Below are 23,311 nucleotides of genomic sequence, written 5' to 3' on the forward strand. Positions count from 1 at the left end.
CTTGGGATTCCAGGAGGGAAGATATGGTAAGAAAATTTGGAAATCAATCTTGTGGAAGTGAATATTGAAAACAAAAATGAATTTATAAAATAAATTAAAAATGAAAGAGCAAACGCTGAGGCAAAGGACTAGGCTCATATTCATAAGCTGTATATTGACCTGAAATGGCAAGGGCCCCAAAGACCTTCTTCCCCTTAATATATTCTCCCATAGCAACACTATCTAGCAGGAAGAAGTCTTTCCAAAGGAAGGGTGATATTCTTTTTGTTCACTTCCTTTTAAATGAAAGGTTCCTCCTCACATTGCTCCCTTTCATATCACTAACATCCAAGAACATACTTTTGGAGATATTGAGGATCAAACCTCAAACAGGTAAAGCATGTGATATACCTCTGCTCTACATTGTACATTTGAAACAAGTCAAGGCATCACTCTGTGATGTCATTGGTCTTCCTCAAAACTGAAGAAATAAAAGCAAAGACAGCCCAGAAATGACTATATAATGTCTTAGCACTGTTATTGTTCTTTGTCCCTCATTCTTGAAGAGGGACAGTGACATCATTATAGTCACATATTGATGTCTATAAGGATTGGATTTAAGTGAGGCAGAAGTGTACAGTCATCAGCCTCAAGGTCATTGGAGTCCAGTGGCAAGGCAAAAGTTGACAATTGGTGACAGCATACTCCAAAGTGCAAGTAAGAAGTGCAATATCCAAGCATTTTGCACATATTCATAAGAATTGTACCCATTAGCTATTGCCTGTTAACCATGCAAGACATACATTATAAACAGCATCTGTAATTTCTACATATCATAAAAAATTTTATATCATATATTATGTTTTTCTATCATAATACCATAATAGATATAGTACAGATATAATACTATAATACCATAATAGACATACTATAAATATTTGTATTATGAATATAATATAAATAGTATAAATATAATACAATACTATAATATCATAATACATATAATGTAATACTATAATATCATAATACTTGATAGTACATACATAGAATGCATACTATGTTGTATAACTATAATTCATATTCTACCCAGAAAATTTGAAACCTGACTTTAATAAAATCACATTTAAAAATACAAAACATATTTACACAGCAAAATCCCCATTATTTACAGAAAATTTGGCTTTCTGAAAAATATATTATGCTTGAAGTTAAAATTTTGATTGTGATACCATGGCTCATTCACGAGTCAAAAAATAAAAACTCAAACAGAAATTGGTAGAGTCATCATGTCTGCCTCATTATTTACGTATCACTTTCACTATAGACTAGAAATAGCTTGAGCATTCTGGCTCATTTTTTCAGTAAGCTTTCACTTTTCAACAGTTTTCATATTTTTTAATCTTTGGATGAAAGATCTTTAAAACTAAAGCAAATTGGGGTGGCTAGGTGATGCAGTGAATTGAACACTGGCCATGGAATCAGGAGGACCTGAGTTCAAATCCAACCTCAGACACAACACTTACTAGCTCTGTGACCTTGGAAAAGTTACTTAATCTCAATTGCCCTGCCTACCCCCTTCCAGGAAAAAAAAAAGAGAAAATGAACTCCGACCCTAATTATTTTTGTAACATTTAACGTATTTTTGTCTCCTTTGTATTTGACATTGCCCAATTTATCATCTGATAAAAATACATAATACTATACTACTCTGAGAAGATGAATTTTATGGGGAGGAGCCAAGATGGCACAGTACAAGCAGGAAATTTCATGACCTCCCACCCAACCACCTCAAATACTTATAAAATATGAACCTAAACAAATTTTAGAGCTACAGAACCCACAAAGTGACAGAAAGAAACAAATCTTCTGCTGAAGGAAGCCTGGCAGGTCAACAGATCAGAGCAAGCTTGGAGCCAAGCACAGTCCCACATGAGCCATGTGGTTTTGGCCCCAGGGAAGAAGCAGTGGCCAGAGCAGACTTCAGAAGAGTGAATCACCACCAGCTGTGTCAGTTTCCAGATTTTTCAGCCCATAAACAGCTAAAAGAAAATAAAAAGTCAGTCATAAGCTCTGTTGGAAAGGAAAAGCATAGTCCAGCCTCTGTCCCTGAGGCAAGAGGTGGCAAAGGCATGGCAGCTGCAGCATCTGCAGCATGGCTGCCTCAGGAGCTCCTGGCCTACAGATTGTATGGGGATGAAGCAACCATTAGAGGGTAATTGCTCTTGCTTTGACCTGCTTGAATCTGGGATGCTTTCTTGGGCAGTGGTCCTGGGGTGAGAAAAACTAGTTTGCCAGTGTGGGGTCTGTAGAGAGGGCATCCTCCTCAGACATTTGGCAACATTTGCAAAACCCCAGTGATTTGGGACAAAGCTCTTCTCCTCTCTGGAAGCAGAGTTCTACCATGGCAAAGAGGTCAAAAATCAAGTAATTGACTGGCAATATGATCAAGCAGAGGAAGCCCAAACAGATCATACAATCCTTTTTTGGGGACAAAAAGAATCAAAGCATGGAATGGGAGGAAGACAATGAAGTCAGAACTCCCAAATGAAAAGCTTCCAAGAAAAATATAAACTGGTTACATGCCATGGAAGAACTTAAGAAGGATTTTGAAAATCAAGTAAGAAAAGTAGAGCAAGTACTGGGAAGAGAGATTATTATGATGCAAGAAAATCATGAAAAGAGGGTCAACAAACTGACTGAAGAAAATACCTTAAAAATAGACTAACTCAAAAGGTAAAAGAGGCCCAAAAAGTCAATGAGCAGAAGAATGTCTCAAAAAGCCGAATTTGTGAGGCAGAGCCAGGATGTTGGCGTGGAAGCAGTAAAACTTCCTGTGCTCCTCCATAACCATCTCAAAAACCTGTAAAAATTACTCTAAACAAACATTAGGGCTACAGAACCCTCAAAGTGACAGAGAGAAACAAATCTCCTGCTGAAGACAGCCTGGCAGGTGTACAGAAAGGGTTCATCTCAGCCCACTTAGAGCAGAGTGCAGCCCCATCTGAGCTTCCGTTTTAGCCTTAGGGTGGCCTGAACAGCTGGGGCTAGAGGGACATTGGGAGAGTAGATCACCAGCAGCTGTGGTGGTTTCCAGAATTATTAACCCATAATGCCAAAGACTAAGTGAGAAGTCAGTGGTCCAAAAAGCCAGTGAGGAGAAGACTGCCTTAAAAAGCCAAATTTTCCTGATCGAAAAAGAATCTCAAAAGCTCACTGAAGAGAACAATTCGTTCAGAATTAGAGTGGAGCAAATGGAAGCTAGTGACTTTATGAGAAATCAAGATACTTTTAAACAGATCCAAACAAATGAAAAAAAAAGAAGACAATGTGAAATAGCTCATTGGAAAAACCACTGACCTGGAAAATAGATCCAGGAGAGATAATTTAAAAATTATTGGACTACCTGAAAGCAATGATTAAAAAAAAGGACCCAGAAATATTCCTTCAAGAAATTCTCCAGGAAAACTGCCCTGATGTTTTAGAACAAGAGGGCAAAATGGAGGTTGAAATAATCCACTGATCACTTCTTGCAAAAGATACAAAAAAAACCAAAACTCTTAGGAATATTATGTCCAGGTTCAAGAGTTTCCAGATCAAGGAGAAAATATTACAAGGAACCAAGGAGAAACAATATTAATATTGTGGAAACACAATCAGGATAACACAGGAACTGGCAGCTTCTACATTAAGGGATCGAAGTTCTTGGAATATGATATTCCAGAGGTCAAAGGAGCTGGGATTAAAACCAAGAATTACCTACCCAGCAAAACTGAGTACAATGTTTCAGGTGAAAATATGGTCATTCAAGGAAATTCAGAACTTTCAAGCATTCTTTATGAAAAAAAACAGAATTGAATAGAAAATTTGACATTCTTATACAAGAAGCAAGAGAAGCATGAGCAGGTAAACCGGGAAAAGAAATCATAAGGTACTTATCAAAGTTGAACTACTGGCATGCCTACATGGAAAAATTATCATTGTAACTTATGAAACTTTTCTCAGTATAAGAATAGTTGAAGGGAATATAAATGTATATTATACACACACACACATATATCTATAGAGGAGGGTATATGGGCATATGAATTCATATATGAGTGTGTGCATATATGTGTACAGGTATATACATAGATAGAGAGCACAGGACCAATTGAATAGGAAGTGATGATATTTAAAAGATGAAATTGAGAGCTGAGAGAGGAATATAATTAGAGGAGATGGGGAGAGAAAGAATGGGGTAAATTATCTCATATAGCAGAGGCAAGGGAAAATTGTTACAATGGAGGGGAAGAAAAAGAAGGCAAAAGGGAATGAATGTGTCAACCTTACTCTCAATGAATTTGGCTTAGGGACAGAATGACATACACACTAAATAGGATATCTCACCCTACAGGAGAGTAGGGTGGAAGTGTATGAGAGGGGGAATGATGGAGGGGAGGGCAAGATTGTGGGGAGGGAAGTTATAAGCACACATTTTTGAAAAGGGATTGGAGAATAGAATAAGTGGGGGGTGGGATAGTATGGAGAGAAATATAGTCAGTCTTTCACACTATATTCACTATGGAAATGTTTTGTGTAACTACACATGTAAAACCTATATTGAATTGCATATCTTCCTAGTAAGGGTAGGTGATGAGGGAGGAAGGAAAAGAATCTGGAATTCAAAGTGTTAAAATAAAATGTTTTATACACACACACACACACACACACATAATTGTTATTTTAACATGCAACTGGGAAGTAAGATATATAGGCACTGGGATATAGAGATCCATCTTGTCCTACTGGAAAGTTGGAAGTGTAATGGGGGAAGATATAGGAGAGAGCAGTTTGAAGGATGATGTATGCAGTGGGATCACTGTTTTGGGGTTGTGGGTAGGGGAAAGATGGGGAGAAATTTTGTGACTCAAAATCTTGTGGAAATGAATAACGTAAACCAAAAATAAACATAAAATTTAATTAAAAAAGCCAAATTGGGCAGATGGAAAAGGAACTTCAAAAACACTGTGAAGAAAATAATTACTTCAAAATTATATTGAAGCAAATGGAAGTTAATAACTTCATGAGAAATCAAGTTACTATAAAACACATCCAAACAAATGAAAAAATAGAAGGCAATGTGAAATATCTCATTGGAAAAGAAGCTGATCTGGAAAATAGATCCAGGAGAGATAATTTTAAAATTATTGGGCTACCTGAAAGCTATGATCAAAAAGTCATCATTCAAGAAATTGTCAAGGAAAATTTCCCTGATAATTTAGAACTAGAGGGCAAAATAGAAATTGAAAGAATGCACCAATCACTTCTTGAAAAAGATACCAAAAAAACCTCCTAGGAATATTATAGTCAAATTCCAGAGTTCTGAAGTCAAGGAGATAATATTACAAGCAGCCAGAAAAAAACAATTTGAGCACTGTGGAAACACAGTCAAGATAACATAAGACCTAGCAGCTTCTCCACTGAGGGATTAAAGGGCTTGGAAAATGATATTCCAGAGGTCAAAGGAGCTAGTATTAAAACCAAGAATTACCTACACAGTAAAACTGAGTATAATGGTTCAGAGAAAAATATGGTCATTCAATGAAACAGAGGACTTTCTTGATGAAAAAAAAAACAGAGTTGAATAGAAAATTTGACTTTCAAATACAAGAAGCAAAAGAAGCATGAGAAGGTAAACAGGGAAAAGATATAACAAGGAAGTTATTAAAATAAAACTATTTACATTCCTACATGGTATAACGATAATTGTAACTCATGAGACTTTTCTCAGTATGAGTTATAGTGACGGGAATATATATGTATTATACATACATATATATGTTTATATAGGAATATATATGTGCATATAAATACATATGTGAGTGTGTTTATATATGTGTACATGTATATATAGACAGAGGGCTCAGGATCAGTTGAATAGGAAGGGATATCTAAAAAAAATTAAGAATTGAAAGAGGAATATAATGAGAGGAGATTGGGAGAGATAGAATAGGGTAAATTTCCTCATATAAAAGAGGGAAGCGAAAACTGTTACAATGGAGGGGAAGAACAGGAAGGCAAAAGGAAGTGAGTCAACCTTACTCTCATTGAATTTGGCTTAAGGAATGAATAACATAAACACTAAACTGGGTATTTTACCATACAGGAATGTAGGGGGGATGGGGATGAGTGGGGGGATGATATAATGGAGGGGAGATTGGGGGTAGGGTAGTTAGAAGTACACACTTTTGAAAAGGGACAGGGTCAAAGTAGAAAATAGAATAAGTTGGGGGTGGGATAGGATGGAGGGAAATATTGTCATTCTTTCACAATATATCTACTATGGAAATGTTTTGCATAATTACACCTGTATAACCTCTATTGAATTGCTTTTCCTCCCAGTATGGGTTTGTGATGAGATAAGAAGGGAAAGAATTTGGAAGTCTAACTTTTAAAATCAAATCTATATTTCTATATGTGTGTATATACATATATATTAAAGTACACACACATCTATATCTGTATCTATCTATCTATCTATCTATCTATCTATCTATCTATCTATCTATCTATCTATCTATCTATCTAAATTTTTACATGCAGCTGGGAAGTAAGATGTAAAAGCCCTGGGTTATAGAAATCCGTCTTGCCCTACTAGAACCTCAGAGGGCAAATGGCGGAGGATAGGAGAGAGTAGATTGGTGGAAGGGGTATTCAGTAGAATTGCTATTTTGGGGCTGGGGGTATGGGAAAGTTGGTGGGAGAGTTTGTAACTCAAAATCTCGTGGGAATGAATGTTGAAAACTAAAAATGAACACTTTTTTTTAAAAAAAGAGATTTTACAGAAAAAAGAAGATATTTTTTTACGTGGACATGTCATTCCCAACTTAATGATTGATTTATTATAATGATTGAGTATCGGTTTTTCCCATTAGGTAGTGATAACATTAAAATATCTCTGAATTCAGTTAAGGGATTCTTTTTATTTCTAACTAAGATATTTTATTAATTTTTTCCTTAAAATTTGGTGCTTGGGATTGTGTTACATTTAAATGTGTAGTTGATTATCCTTAGACTTTTCAATGTTTTAATATATTTTACCAGTAACTTTATAACCCATTTTCTTTTTCCTCTCTCAAGTTCCACCCAATCTGACTGTTCCACAAGAAAAATCACCTTTGGTCACCAGAGAAGGAGATACGATAGAACTACAATGCCAAGTGACTGGAAAACCTAAACCCATCATCCTTTGGACTAGAGCAGACAAAGAAGTTGCTATGCCAGATGGGTCAATGCAAATGGAAAGTTATGATGGAACACTGAGAATTGTGAATGTGTCTAGGGAAATGTCAGGAATGTACAGATGTCAGACTAGCCAGTACAATGGATTTAATGTAACACCAAGGGAAGCAATGGTACAGCTCATTGTACAATGTAAGTGAATTCATTTTCTGTCATTGTCTCTTGGGGAAAATGGAAGAAAAAAGGAAACCTTTAATTAATGAAAATTATTTTCTCTACTGGCTTATTGTAAAGCCAATCATGAGCAGCTCTCCTGAGGGCTGTTGCAGTGAATAAGTTTAAGGATCTAATAGCATAGTATGGTGAACTCTATTTTTTCAGGAATAAACTAAAGCAAAACATTCAAGAAATTGAAGCACAACATTCACAGTATAATATAATAGCTTTTTCCTAAGATGGCCCCATAGTCTTAAACAAAACATATCACTCAGTAAGTCACAATCTCCTCAATCAATATAGAGTACCCAAATCAGGTCTTCTTTCATCTTGACTCTAGACTGACTTCCAATCATCCTTAAGTCAATCATCCTTAAGGGGTAATTTTTCTTAAGTGAATCATCTTTAAGGGGCTAGTGGAAAGTACAAAGGCCATCTGCCCCTAGGGAACAGTAACTTAACAATATCATCAGCCACTACTGAGTGTCCAAGTTAAGTCTCCTTTAGTCAAAACTGGAGGCTTACTTCCAAACCCCATAGCTCCTCTTTCACACTTCCAACTTTTGCCTGGATTCACCCCACTGTTGCCTGGATTCACAGGTAGAGGCAACTCTTCCAGCTCTTGCCTGGATTTACATGCAGGCAGCTCTCTGCTCTGTTCTATATCTCAGTCCAAGGGGACTATTCTACTTCAAGCCCTTCACAGTTTCTGTTTCTAGGAAAACAAAGCTTAACAGAGCTACAACAACATCTACAAACATTGCTGGCACTATTATCTCAATTCACTTTCTGCCTGAGAAATCTATACAAATAAACAGATAGGATGCTTCTGTCTGACAAAGTAACACCAACACAGATAGAACAGGTGGACAGAGTGCCAACACCACAAGCATTCTCCCTCTCAGTTCTGCTTGGTCCCAGTTGGTGCTTGAGCTTTTATCTGCTCTGCTCCTTCCTGTTCCACCCTTTCTGCTCTGTGATTTAGGCAAGCTCCTTCCACTGTGGGCTCCATGTGATGACATTAGGCCTATTAAGGGCAGGAAAGGTCTCCAAAATCCCTTAGGCCTATTAAGGGCAGCACAATGTACACTGTATCCAACAAAGACTTGACACAATCAAAGACAAGGCTCAAAGGTACTTGAATAGCTGAAACAAGCAGCAAAGCCCTGCCTTTGCTTGTCATTACAGTTAGCAATTTGGATTTCAATACAATTATTTTGCTTGTAACTTACTCATTACAAACAATGTCATTATCTATATTTTAAATATTTATTTCCTATAGATCCCCCTGCTGTGGAACCAGCATTCCTGGAGATAAGACAAGGGCAGGATCGAAGTGTTACGATGAGTTGCAGAGTGTTGAGAGCCTATCCTATCCGGGTACTGACCTATGAGTGGCGCTTGGGCAATAAGTTATTACGAATGGGTCAGTTTGATTCACAAGAATATACAGAGTACACACTGAAGGATATATCCAATGAAAACTATGGGATTTATAATTGTAACATTATTAATGAAGCTGGAGCTGGGAGATGCAGCTATCTTGTTACAGGTAGGAATGCAAAGATATTTTTAATGAATTAAAAAAATCTATACATAGAATATTTCTTTCCATGGAAAGATGAGAATGAAAGAATTTATGAAAATCCAGGGAGCAAAATTAATTTCTTTCTTTTGGCAGAGTTTCTAATTATTTACTTGTAAGATGAATACGGTTCAGGAGATAATATAAAAAAAAACTTCAAATTCCAACAGTACTTGTAAACAGCATTTAGTTGTCTTGAATCTTTCAGTAACAAAGCAACAAATTTTAATGGTATTCATTTTATTTTTGTTAAAATACAAATTTGTTAGAGAAACTGTTATTTGAGATTAAATCTTTGAGTATGATCTTCTTATAATAGTAAATAGACTTTTAAAAATTACACAGATACTTAATTTGTCATTGACTTTTGGTGCCCCCATAAAGTTAAGATAAAATAATGAAGTTTCAGATCCTAGTATTTCATTTTTTAAGTTTTACTGAGACATTTCTTTTTATATTATATGTATCCTTCTCTATGAGAGGTCATCTGTAAAAAACTAAAACACTTAAAGAAAACTAATAGTACAAAGCCCTCATCTCAAAGTTCATAAACCATTCCACATCAGTAAAATCACCCACATCTATTTTTTTTTAAATTAATGATACAGTTTATAGAGTACTTGGCCTGGAGTCAGGAAGAACTGAGTTCAAATTTGTTCTCAGATACTTACTAGCTGTGTGAACCTGCACAAATTGCTTAACCTCTGTTTGCCTCACTTGCTTCATCTGTAAAATGGGATAATAACAGCACCTACTTCCTAGGGTTTTTGTGAGGATCAAATGAGAAAATAATTGTCAAGAGTTTAACATAGTCCCTGGTACACAGTAAGTGCTATATAAATGTTAGCTTTTAATAATGTCATTATTTTCTTTCCCTGTTATCCTCCACTCCATTAAAAAAAAGAAAAAAAAATAGGCCTTGTCCATCAAAACAATAATATTTCCCAAATTATTTTTTCTCTCTCTCTCTCTCTCTCTCTCTCTCTCTCTCTCCTAAACCACTTTTCTGTTATAGATAGCATGTTTGATCATCTGGAATCATGAAGAATCATTGAATTGATAATAATTCTTCCAGCTTGCAAAGTTATTCATTTTTTATGTTGCCATTACTGCATTGCTGTTGTCCTCTTTCTGTTTATTTCATTAGCTTACTATTGATACTGTAAAACTTGCTATTCTGCTTCTTCCTACCATGAGGTAGGGACCATATCAGTGCATGTCATTCCATATATTTTTAAAATTATCTATTTCCTTATTTCATGCAGCACATTCACACACTGTGGCTCATTCAGGCATTCCTCAATTACAGTTGGATATATAACATACCAAAGCTAATGTATCTCTTCTACTCTAGTATTCAAAAGCCCCACAGAAACACCTAGTACTGGGATAAAGGCTCATCATTTGACAAAAACTGGTAGGAAAATTGTATAGTAATATGGAAGAAACTAGATTTAGAGCGACACTATGCCTTAAACGTATAAGCTCTAAATAGGTACAAGATGTCTATATAAAAGACTATATCACAAACATATAAGAGAACCATGGAAAAAAGTACCTATTATATACATAAGCAATGGAAAATTTCATGACCAAATAAGGAATAGAAAGACTCATAAAAGATAAAATGAATAATTTTTATTGGATAAGATTAAAAAGTTTTACACGGACACATCTTATAAATCTAAAATTAAAAGGGAAACAATTAACTGGAAAAAAATCTTTGCATCAAGGTTCTTTGATAAATGTATCATATTCAAAATTATCTGATTAATGTTTATTTAAGAACCGACTCACATTTATAAGAATAGAATTCCTTCTCCAAATGATATATGCCATAAATATGTGAACAACTCTCAAGGAAATCCAATCAATTTTCACTCTTCATGACCTCTCTTCAATCTTTGAGCCTATCAATCATTCTCTTCTCCTTGATTTTCTATTCTCTCTTGGTTTTCTTCTTACGTACTATCTGCTTCTTCTCAGTCTCATTTGTGAGATTTCTCTCCAAGTTCATGATCCACCCATTTATTATTGGTGTCCCCAAAGAGCTCCGTCCTGGGTTTTTCTCTTTCTTTACTATTCCACTGGATGGAATCATGAGTCCTAATTGATTCAGTTATAATCTCTATCTTTATGATTCTCAAATCTAGTCTTGTCCAGTCCTGGCCTCTCTGTTGACCTCTAGTCTTGTATTTTCAACTGCATGCTGTATATACATAAACTGAACTTTTACAAAATTGAACTCATTATCTTTCTGTCCAAGCCCTCTCTTCTCCCTAACTTCTCTGTTACTGTTGAGAGTATTGTTACCTTCCCATCACCCACTCAGGCTCAGAACTTAGATGTCATACTCGACTGCCACTTTCACCCCCATATCCAATCCATTGCCAAGTAGTGTTGATTTTTACCTTTGTAATATCTGTCACATATGCTTCCTCTTCTCCACTAACACTACCACCACATTTATGAAGGTTCTTTATCAGCTCATGCATGGACTATTGCAATGGCATGTTTGTTGATCTCCCTGCCACAAGTCTCTCTCTATTCCAGTGTATTTTCTACTTTCCTCCCAAAGTCCTCTTTCCAAAGTCCAGCTTTGACTATTTCACACCCCTACTCATTCACCCATAGTGGCTCCCTAACACTTCTATAATCAAATGTAATTTGTCATTTAAATAATTTAAATAAGTAATTTGGCATATAAATATAATTTTGCATTCAAAGTCCTTTGAAATTCCAAGTCTCTTTACATTTTATATGGCCACCAACATACCCTATCTCCTCAAAGCAGGGACCATGTCCTCCTTGTTGTTCTTTCAAAATCTCCATCTCCTGGCTCCAAACATTTTCACTGACTGTCCTCCATGCCCATAATGTTCTCTTTAACTCTGTCTCTTGACTTTCCTGCTTTCCTTCCAGTACCAGTTGAAATCCCACATTCTGAGCCCTTTTCAATCCTCTCTAATAGTGCCTTCTCTTTGTTGATTATCATCAGGGTATACTGCATCTAATTTGTTTCTGCCTAGTTGTTTGCATGTTGTCTTCCCCTTTAGATCCTTGAGATCAGTGGCTATCCTTTGTCTTTCTTTATATCCACAGTGTTTAGCCCCAATGTTTAGCATTTAGTTCATAATTAGTACATGTTTAGTGACTGACTGATTCTCAGTCTTTCTATTATTATATATTTTCCTATCTCCTGGTTCCTTCCTTGATGTCTTGAAACATGCCCATAGAGTAGGACTCACACCAATGTCAGAAGCAATACAAGGACACTCAAAGTCTCTCTGAAGATCTTTGTAATTGTCATGGGAGACTCTGGTACAGGATTACCCAGAATGGCATGCTGACATCAAAGAAGGCACTGTATTCTATCAGCAAAGCAGAATTGCAGTAACTCAAAAGACACAAGAGATACACAAATTTAGAGCCATTTCCACACCAAATGTTCATATAAATTATTTATTCTTGTCCTGTGGTAGAATTTCCAAGGCCATCTTGGTCTGATTAGCCATAGTTGAACGCACTGTACCTTGACTCCATTATAGTGATGTCATTTTGGTCTTCTTTGAGCAGAAAAGACAACAATCAACCAATCAGATCACCATTAAAAGATCTAGAAATTATATCAAATGGAATTTTGATGAGGAAATCTAAGAGGAAGTCATGATACCTCATCTGTCCAGTCCAGAATAACTTTAGGGAGACAGAAATGTCTACAGATATAAAGGACAGTGTTTGTCCAGGAATGCTAGATAATTCTATGACCCAGGGACTAAAAGAGGTCTGGGACAAGATGGCAAGGCAGGAAGTACCAGAGTAGAAAGAAAATCCATGAGATACATGAACTTGTTCTGAATGCAGCATGAGTATCATTGGAAAGCTCTGTCAGTCATAAGTATTAGTTAGCTGTGCAATGAGCAAGGAACAAGTTATGGGAAAATGCAGTCTCAGAGTTTTTTTTTTAATTTTATTTCATTAAATTTGCTTATCTAATTTTAGTTTACAACATTCAGTTCCACAATGCCTTGAGTTCCAAATTTCCTCTCCCCTCTCCACCCATGTCCTCCCACATGGCTACATGCAATCCTGTATAGGCTCTACAAATACCTTTGCATTAAGCATTAGTCAGGTTGTAAAGAAGAGTTATAACCAATGAAGTGAACAATGAGAAAGAAAGAACAAAACAAAACTAAAGACAAAAGAGAGAGCAAGTTGTTTGCTTCAATCTGCATCAAAACTCCATGGTTTTTTCTCTGGATGTGGATATCCTTTCCATCATGAGTCTTTTGGAGCTGTCTTACAATCTTGCCCTGCTGAGAGGAGCCCAGTCTATCAAAGTTAGTAGTCACAGATACAATGTGTCTGTAATCCTGTGTGAAGTTCTCCTGGTTCTGCTATCCTCATTCAGCTTCAGTTTATATAAGTCTCACCAGTTTATTATGAAGTCTGTCTGCTCCTCATTCCTTATAGCACAATAGTATTCCATTAAATTCATATACCACAACTTGTTTAGCCATTCCCCAATTGATGGGTATCTTCTTAAATTTCCAATTCCTTGCCACCACAAATATATATAGATGTGTGTGTGTGTGTGTGTGTGTGTATACACACACACACATATGTATGTATAAATATTTTTGTGCAAATGAGTCTTCCTCCAACTTGTATGATCTCTTTAGGATACAGCACTAGAAGTGGTATTGCTGGGACAAAGGGTATGTACTTTTTGATAGCCCTTTGTGCATAGTTCCAAATTGCTCTCCAGAATGGTTGGATCAGCTCATAACTCCACCAACAATGCAATAGTGTTCCAATTTTTCCACATCCTCTCCAGCATTTATCATTTTCCTGTTTTGTCATCTTAGCCAATCTGACCTGTGAGGCGTAGTTCCTCAGAATTGTTTTGATTTGCATTTCTCTAATCAATAGTGATTTAGAGCATTTTTTTAGATGCCTATAGATATCTTTAAATTCTTCCTTTGAAAACTGCCTGTTCATATCCTTTGGACATTTATCAGTTGGGGAATGACTTGTATTCTTATACATTTGAATTAGTTCTCTATATATTTTAGAAATAAGGTGTATATCAGAGACATGTTTACAAGAATTGTAAAAATTCTTTCACAATTTTCCACTTCCCTCCTAATCTTGGTTGCATTAACTTTATTTGCACAAAAGCTTTGCAATATAATGTGATCAAAATTATCCCTTTTGCATTTCATAATGCTCTCTATTTCTTGTTTGGTCATAAATTCCTTTTTTCTCCTTAAATCTGACAGGTAAACTATTCCTTGCTCTCCCAGATTACTTGCAGTATCAGCCTTTATATCTATATCATGTACCCATTTAGATTTTATTTTAGTTTATATGGTGGATTATATTGGTCTATGCCCAGTTTCTGCCATACTATTTTCCAGTTTTCTTAGCAGTTTTTGTGAAATAGTGAATTCTTATCCCAGAGGCTAGGTCTTTGGGTTTGTCAAATAGTAGATTGCTATAGTCACCTACTGCTATGTTTTTATGCCTCTTTGTGTGGCATAATTTATGTTTTACTGCCTACTCCTATCCTCTTCTCCAATTATAGTTCCTTTGCTCCCCTTAATAGGTTTTTTTTTTATCATCACTTTGGTTAGTTTATACCCATAGCCTCTATCTATTTATAATCCTTTTAAATATTGCAATGATTATAAAATTCTCAATATTGACAGGTATCATCCTCCTATATAGGAATGTAAACAGGTTGCTCTTATTGAATAACAAGTTATGTGTGTGTGTGTGTGTGTGTGTGTGTATGTGAGTGTGTCCCTGTTTGTCTTTTTATGTCTCACTTGAGTCTTGTATTTGGAGATCAGATTTTCTACTGAACTCTGGTGTTTTCATCAGGAAGGCCTGGAAGTCCCTTATTTCATTGAATGACCATCTCCTTGCCTAAAAGATTATGCTTAGTTTTGCTGGATGGTTTGTCCTTGGTTGTAGCCTGAGTTCTTTTGCCTTATGAAATATCATATTCCAATTCCTCTGATCTTTTAATGTAGAAGCTGCTAGATTCTGTGAGATCCTGACTGTAGTTCCATAATATTTCAATTGTTTCTTTCTTTCTGCCTGCAACATTTTCTCCTTTATCTGCTAGTTCTGGAATTTGGCTACAATAGTTCTTGAAGTTTTCAATTTGGGATCTCTTTTAGAAGGTGTCCAATGGATTCTTCCTACAACTATTTTACCCTCTGGTTCTACTACCTCAGGGCAAATTTCCTTGATGAATTCTTGGAAGACATTGTCCAGGCTGTTTTTTTTTTTCTTTATCATGGCTTTCAGGTAGAAAGAGAATTCTTCATTTATCTCTCCTGAATCTGTTCTCTGGGTCAGTTTTTTCCCCCCAATGAGATATTTTATATCCTCTTCTAATTTTTCCTGATTCTTTCGGTTCTGTTTGACTGATTCTTGATGCCTCAGAGTCATTAGCTTCAAATTGACTGATTCTAAATTTTTGAATTATTTTCCTTGATTAATTTTTGAAGTTCCTTTTCTACATGTTCAGATTTTGTTTTTAGGGAATTAATCTCTCCAGTTAGATTTTGCACCTCTTTTCCAATCTCACAAATTTTACTTTTTAAGGAACTGTTTTCTTCGGTAAGTTTTTTTTTCAATTTTGGCAAGTGTAATTTTAAAATAATTAGTCATTTTTTCTTCTACCTCTATAATTTGACTTTTAAAACCCTTTTTTAGCTCTTCCAAGAATGTGTTCTGGGCTTGAGACCAGTTCATATTTCCTGTTGATGTTTCAGCATTGGGTATAGAGTCAATTCTTATCTCTGGTGAATTTGGTTCTTCTTCCTCACTAGAAAAGGATTCAATCATTTTTGTTCTTCCCAATTGCTTCTTTCCCATTGTGATTGCCTATTTCTGGCCCTTGAAGTGATTTCTGCTTCTGGGGTATAAAGGGCATATGGTTCTTATGCTGGGAGCTGGAGGTCTGGTTATTGGCTTTGTGTGCTGTGTCCTCTGTGTATCTAGACTGAGGCCAAGACCAGGGTTTTCTGAGTTGCCTCAAGGTTACTCTGCAGCTCACAGTGTAATGTGTGGGAGAGGGGTGGTCTGGCTGATTCAGGATTCCATATTCCAGCCCCTAGGCTGAAACTCAGGCAGGCTCAGCTGCTGGTGGCTGGCAGCACCTGTGTCTGTCAGTTCTCCTGCTTGTGTGAAGGCACACCTGGGATTCTGGTGTTAGTGCTTACTTGCTCCACCCCCCTGGGTTTCAGGATCTCCTGCTGGTCAGCTTAGGTGGGATTTGTTGGAATAGCTCTTGCCCTGCATGTTAGCCTCAGCACAGCCATACACATACCCCTCTTATAGGACACCTAAGCCTACCACAGTTTGCACTATTTCAGGATTTTACCCTGTGGCAATATTCTCTGGGTTTTCAGGGTTTTAGGGAGAGAGTGTAATATCTAGGGTTTACTCCAGCATCTTGGCTCCTGGGAGCTCAGGTAGGTGATCCATGCTGTGGGTTAGTAGCCCCAGAATTATCTGCTGCTGCTGCTGGAGGTCCTGCACTTTCTCTTACCCACCTCCTACAAATCCCCATGCTGTGGTGAGAGTTCTGGGAAATGCCCCTGCAGTGGGTGAATCAGCTTGACTGGGCTTACTCTGGCTGCACTCTGGTTGGGTCTGTAATGCCATGTACAAGCAGTTTTCAAGAGGACTGCTACTGTGAATAGCTTTTAAGCTTCTACACAGTAGAGTGAACACTCCATTTATTCCATAACAAATCAAAGCAAGACATTCACAGTAAATCAGTAAAACATTCACAGTAAAAGGTACAGCATTCACAATGTTACAACTCATCACAGAAAAGCACAATAGGTTCTCAATAGGTTATCATTAAAATGGCCACATAGTTTTCACCAAAGTGGTCACAATATTTAGAACAAAGAACAATTATCTCAAAGTACAATAGTCAAAGTCTTCCACTCATGGGACACAATTGATTATCTTAATAAGTCAGTTATTCAGCAATAAATTCCTAAGTATCATACACAAGCCCTCCACTCCTAGGTCACTAGTAAACTACAATTTCATCATTACTCGGTACCCAGAGAGAGTTCTTTTCATCTTGACTTGGGGCAGGTTCTCAGATTCCCTGGATCCCCTTCCATGGTCCCAGATTCTACCTGGATTCACCAGACTGTCTCCTGGGTTCAACGGCAGACAGCTCCCAATTCCTTGTCTAGCTTTTTGGGTAGGTCGGGATCCACACTGATGTTCACAGGGTCCAGTCCTTCTTAGATCCTTCACAATTTCTGCTTCCAGGAATTCAAGTCTCAACCAAGCCACAAACAGATAAAGTCTCAGCATCCCAGTCATGTTTCCTCAGTCTTCTGATTCCTCAGTCTTCTGCTTTCCTGGGCTCCTGGCTCCTGGGCTCCAGTCTCCTGGGCTCCTGGACTCCTGGATCCTGGGCTCCTGTTAAGAAGAAGCTCCATCACCACAAATTCTCAGTAAATTCTGGCTCAGTTCTCCATCTCTCTTCTGTAGCTGCTCTGCCACAAGATTCTCTTACCAAGAAATTCTGACTGTGCCTCTCTGAGGCTTTTATTATATACACAGTATTAGCTACTTTCTTTTGCAGCCAACCCTTTCCTGTTACATCAGCAACAAGAGACAGGAGTTCATACCTTCTGTTTCTGCAACAGAGGCTTGATCAATTACTAAGTGTTAAGTACCTGCTACCTTTGCCAACACAAAGGGATCTTCAAATTCAAATTACATTACCATTCAGGTTCTTAGGTCTCTGCTGGTTCAGCCCCTGTGCTCCACACTTCCCCTGTCTGGTCCTACGTGCGCACTTCCTATGCTGGGAATCTGCCAGGCTAAAATCCATTCAGTTTCACTTTTTAGAGGATACTAAAGAATTCACAGGGGAGTTCAGGTGAGTTGCTGCTTTTCCTCTGCCATCTTGACTCTGTCCCCACTTGTGCATTTTTAATACCACAAGCAAAGCAACGAGTCAGTTCTACTCTGTAGCCCAATATGGAAGCCTGGAGGGGAACAATGAGGGCAAATATCTTAAACCAAAGTGAAGCTAACAGTTCAGTCTTTCTAAACCTGCACAGAATCTCAGAAGACTATTAGCATCGAAGTCCTGCAACAGTCTACTGAAGCACCCAACTAATACAAATGAACAAACTCAAGCTGTAAGTTAGGAACTTCCAGAGTTCAGACCAGAAAGGCAGTAAATCAACCTTGCCTGGATCACCTTACTTTGCAAACACTTAAAGTTTTTCAGACTGAATGAGGACCAAATTGGGGAGAAGCTTAGATCAGAAATCACCACTGCCCCCCTCCCCCCAAGGAAGTATGAAAAACCTAGCACTAACATAAAGTGTAAAGACAAGAAGTATACTGGAAGAGTGAGCAAACAAAAAAAATATCACTATAAAGAACAATTATAGCAACAAAGAAGCTCAAGACACAAAGAAGGAGAAAGTGAATGAACATCTATAAAAAAAGTCTCAAAAAAAAAACCACAGCATAGAACATGCCCAATAAGAATTCATAGAAGAATTAAAGCCAGAGTTTAAAAATAGGTTTTAAAATTACTTAACAACCAAATGAAAACAGTAGATGAAGAAAAAGGAAAAGAGATGAGAGTTAAGGAAGAAAGATATTAAAAGAAGATTAATAGTTTAGGGAAAGAGGCCCAAAACTTTAATGAAGAAAAAACCTCCTTGAAAATTAGAATTGGCCAAATGGAAGCTAATTATTCCCAGAGATATCAAGAAGTAATGAAACAAAGTAAAAACAAAAACTTTTTAAAATAATAGAAAATGTGCAGTCATAGGAAAAATAATTGACCTTGAAAATAGATCAAAGAGAGATAATATAAACATCATTACTCAACCCTAAAGCCATGAACAAAAAAGTCCAGACATCATATTTTAATAAATCATAAACGAAAATATCTCAGTTATCTTAGGTGAAATAAGAGGAATGAAAGTAGAATCTGAAAGAATACACCTTGACATTTGTCACCTTCTGAAAGTGACTCCAAAAAGGAAACTACTATAAACATGAGAGCCAAAAATCCAAATCTTATAGGTCAAAGAAGAAATAACACAAGAAACCAGAAATAAATAATTCAGTTTAGCAGTCACTACTTTAAGGAAGTAGAGAGACAGGAATTTGACAACAAAGAATCTACAATTAGAACTAAGAATGAAATGCCTAACTATAATGAGTGTAATCATATCAAGAGGGAGGGGGAATGCACCTTTAATAAAATAGAGAACTTCTAATCAATACTGTTGGAAAGACCAGAGCAGAATAGAAAATATGACATACAAGCAAACATAGGAATCAAGAGAAAAGTAAGGGGCGGCCAGGTAGCACAGCAAGTAAGAGCACTGGCCCCAGAGTTTCAATGACCTGGGATTGAATTCGGGTTCTGATACTTAGCACCACACCCAGAAACATCTGGCCACAGTGTAACCTTGAGCAAGTTACTTAATCCTGATTGCTTTAAAAAAAAAGAGAGAGAGAAAAGTGAAAAGGTAAACAGGAGCAGGCAATGATAAGGGACTAAACAAGATTAAGCATTCTTATATGCAGAGAGGATATATGTTGCTTCCCAGAAGTAAATAATCATCAAGGGTCATAGAAGGAGCCTAATCAGACAGAATACCTAGATGGAAATGTTTCTGATATGTTTTGATGATCTCAAAAGAAAATTGTAAAGGGTGGGGGAGTAGAAAATACCGGGAGAAGGGAGAAGAAAAGCTGAGAAAGTCTTCCCAAAAAATGGGGTTTAAAAGGAGGAGGTAATATAAGAAAGGCAATGCTTGAATTTCACTCTCATTTCAAATGGTAAAAGGAAGGAACAACACACATCCACAGAGTTTGGTGTAGAAATACATCCTAACCAATAAGGAAATAGAAAGGAAAAATTTTAAGGAATTGGGAGAGGGAATAATAAAGAAGGTCTATTAAGGGAGGCATTATCAGAAGCAAAACAGACTTTTAAAAAAAGAAGTAGGTGAGACTATTTAAGTGAATATATATATATATATATTAAATATACAATAATAATTGAATATATAAGTGGAAGAATAAGTAAACAGAATGGAGACAAATATATAGTTAGCATTTACAACTATGAATGTGTATGGAATGGTCTTACAAATAGAACAGAGACAGATTTTTGTTGTTTAGTCATTTCAGTCATGCCTGACTTTTTGTGACCCCATTTAGAATTTTCTCTCTAAAGGTAGTGGAGTAATTTATCATTTCCTTCTTCAGCTCATGTAATAGATGAGGGAACTAAAGCAAACAGGATAAAATGACTTGCCCAAGTTCATATAGCTAATAAATGTCTTAGGTCAGATTTGATCTCAAGTCTTCCTGACTCCAGGTCTGGTGCTCTATCCACTGTGCCACTTAGATGGATTAGAAAGCAGAATTTAGCAGTATATTTTATACAAGAAATACACTTGAAATAGAAGGATGCATAGAGAATTAAAATAAGGAATGGAAACAGAATCTATTGTGTTTCAGCTTAAGATAAAAAAAAAATGCTAGCAATCAGGATTTCAGAAAAAGTCAAAAGAAAAATAGGCCTAGTTTTAAAAAGACAAATAGGGAAACTACATTTTTCCTAAAATACCACAAATAATGAACTAACATCAATACTAAACATATATGAACAATTTGTAAAGCCAAATGAGTTAAAGGAAGGAATAAATAGAAAAATTATAATACTGAATGGGAGGATAATTTAACTTATCCTTCTGAGATCTACATATATCTAACCAAAAAAAAGGAATAAAAGCCAAGGTCCTGAATAATTTTTAGAAAGTCAGATATTATAAAAGTCAGTGTATTATCATATACTCTGAAAAGTATTAAATGGGAATAGAATGGAATATACTGTCATGACTGAAGTAAATTCTCTATGTCAGATAATATTTATAAATAGGTGCATGCTGTCTGCCAATGAATGGGTCAATGGATTGTCTCCATTTATGCCAAAGACCTTGAGTAGATAGAGAGCTCCCTTTAGCAATCTCTAGAGAGTTCACAGAGAGTTCAGAACAAAGAAAAGAATAGAATAGGGTACAGCAGAACATCATGTAATTGGGGACAACATGATTTTTTTAAAGCAATTGGGGTTAAGTAACTTGCTCAAGGTTACATGGCCAGTTATTTCTGGGTGTGGTGCTAAGTATCAGAGCCTGGATTTGATCCCCAGGTCATCCTGACACTGGAGCCGGTGCTCTTATTCACTGAGCCACCTGGCCACCCTGACAACATGATTTTTTTTTAAAGCAATTGGGGTTAAATAACTTGCTCAAGGTTACATGGCCAGTTATTTTTTTGTGGGTGCCGAGTATCTGAGGCCGGAACTGATTCTAGGTCTTCCGCGCTCTTACTCACTGCTCCACCTGGCCACCCCTACAACATGATTTTTACAAAGCACAAGAACAACATGATTTATTTTGATGTTTGGCAGTGGGGGCTAGCAATGATCCTCTTTTTCTCTCATGAGACTAAGAAGTCTCATTATTTGAGTGCAGGTGTGAGATAACAGCCCAGACTTTTGGACAGCAAACCTGTCATCCTTGAAGGATAGTTTAGTGGTATAAAGATATTAGGCTCAACTGCTTGTATTCACAAACGTTCTCCAAGGTCAATCAAATTTCTTGATACAAGAATAGAGCAGTGATTAGCAGAAGTGGATTTTTAAACTAAATCCATTATAGGCCAGCTGAATTTCTGAACTAATTTCAGAGACAAAAAATCATGGTTTGAGTAGTTAGAGGATAGAGGCAAAATCAATTACTTGTAAATGGGATTAATAAGAATACAGAATTGATATGATAATTTTAATCCCTATTTCTCAATTGTGAATACACAGCAGCTACACAAAATTGGCCATGTATTAGAGCATAAAACTTCACTAACAAATGCAGAAAAACAGAAATATTTTGTGCATCTTTTACTGACCATGAACTAATAAGATTGTATTCCCAAAAGGCTTTGGAAGCAAGAACTAAAATTAATTGGAAATTAAATAGCAATGATAAAGAATGGGTACATCAAAGAACAAATCACAGAAACAATCAATAATTTCATCAAAAGGTGATATGAGCAAAACAACCCCCAAAAAATTAAATTTGGGGGATGAAGTCAAAGCAGTGCTTTGAGGAAAATTTGTATCTCTAAATGCTAATATCAGTGAAAGATAAAAAATAGAGGAGCAAAATTGTCTTGAAAATAAAAATATAGAATACAAATAACATAAAAGCCATAATAGTCATAAGATTATTTTAATAGTTACAGAAAAAAGCTTTTAACAAAATGCAAGACACATTACTAGTAAACAACAACAAAACCCAGACTGGATAGGAATAAGGAAAGCTTTCTTTAAAATAATAATTAGTATCTACTTAAAACGAAGACCAGCATTATGTGTAATAGGCACCTTTCCAGTAAAATCAGGGGTGAAGTAACACTATCACCATTATTATTCAATATAATACTAGAAAAACTAACTATAGCAATAAGATGAGAAAAAGAAATTCAAGAAATAAGCATAGGCAAAGAGGAAAAAATAAGCACATTATGCAAATGATATGATAATTGAGATAGAGAATCCTAAAGAACCAACTAAAAGCCTAATCAAAGCAATTAACAAGTTTTGCAAAGCTGCAGGATATAAAATCAGTACACATAAATAATCAATTACTAACTAAACCCAAAAGGAAGAGATAAAAATAGAGATTCCATTTAAAATAACCGCAGACATTATGGACTACTTGGGCATATGAACACTATGACCATTATGAACAAAACACTTTTCACACAAATAAAAAATCTAAAGAATTGGAGAAATATTAATTGTTCATGGGTAGACTGAGGCAATATAATAAAAGTGATAATGCCACCTAAATTAGTTTACGTACTCAGTACCATAAAAATCAAATTACCAGAGGACTGCTTTTTATAGAGCTAGAGAAAAAAATAACAATTCATCTGGGGGAACAGAAGATCAAGAATACCAAGGTAATCAATATCTATATATGCCATTCCATATGTGCAGTGTTCTCCTAAATTTCCACTTCTTTGAAAACTTTTCTCCCTTCAAGACAACTTAAATATCACCATTTACAGGAAACCTTTCTAGTCCCCTCAGCTACCAGACTAGAGCTTGCCACTCCAAGTTTACTTTCCATCTGTTCTCTATATGCACATATAATACATATACATATATATATACATATATATATATATATATATATATATATATATATA

The 23,311-nt window shown here is 36.2% G+C and overlaps 1 protein-coding gene across 1 annotated transcript in view; it reads left to right on the top strand.

Moving 5' to 3' along the window:
• The window catches only part of MDGA2 (MAM domain containing glycosylphosphatidylinositol anchor 2), a 990,863-nt gene that overhangs the window by 639,589 nt on the left and 327,963 nt on the right, over positions 1–23,311 (top strand). The window contains exons 8-9 of the mRNA XM_069082199.1: positions 7,099–7,392; positions 8,699–8,968. Of these exons, the coding sequence (XP_068938300.1) occupies positions 7,099–7,392; positions 8,699–8,968 (564 nt within the window). The remainder of the gene's footprint in view (positions 1–7,098; positions 7,393–8,698; positions 8,969–23,311) is intronic.

Source organism: Petaurus breviceps, unplaced genomic scaffold, assembly GCF_028583685.1.
Source record: "Petaurus breviceps papuanus isolate PSGF00001 unplaced genomic scaffold, PetGlider_PUasm1.0 164, whole genome shotgun sequence".
Lineage (NCBI taxonomy): Eukaryota > Metazoa > Chordata > Mammalia > Diprotodontia > Petauridae > Petaurus > Petaurus breviceps.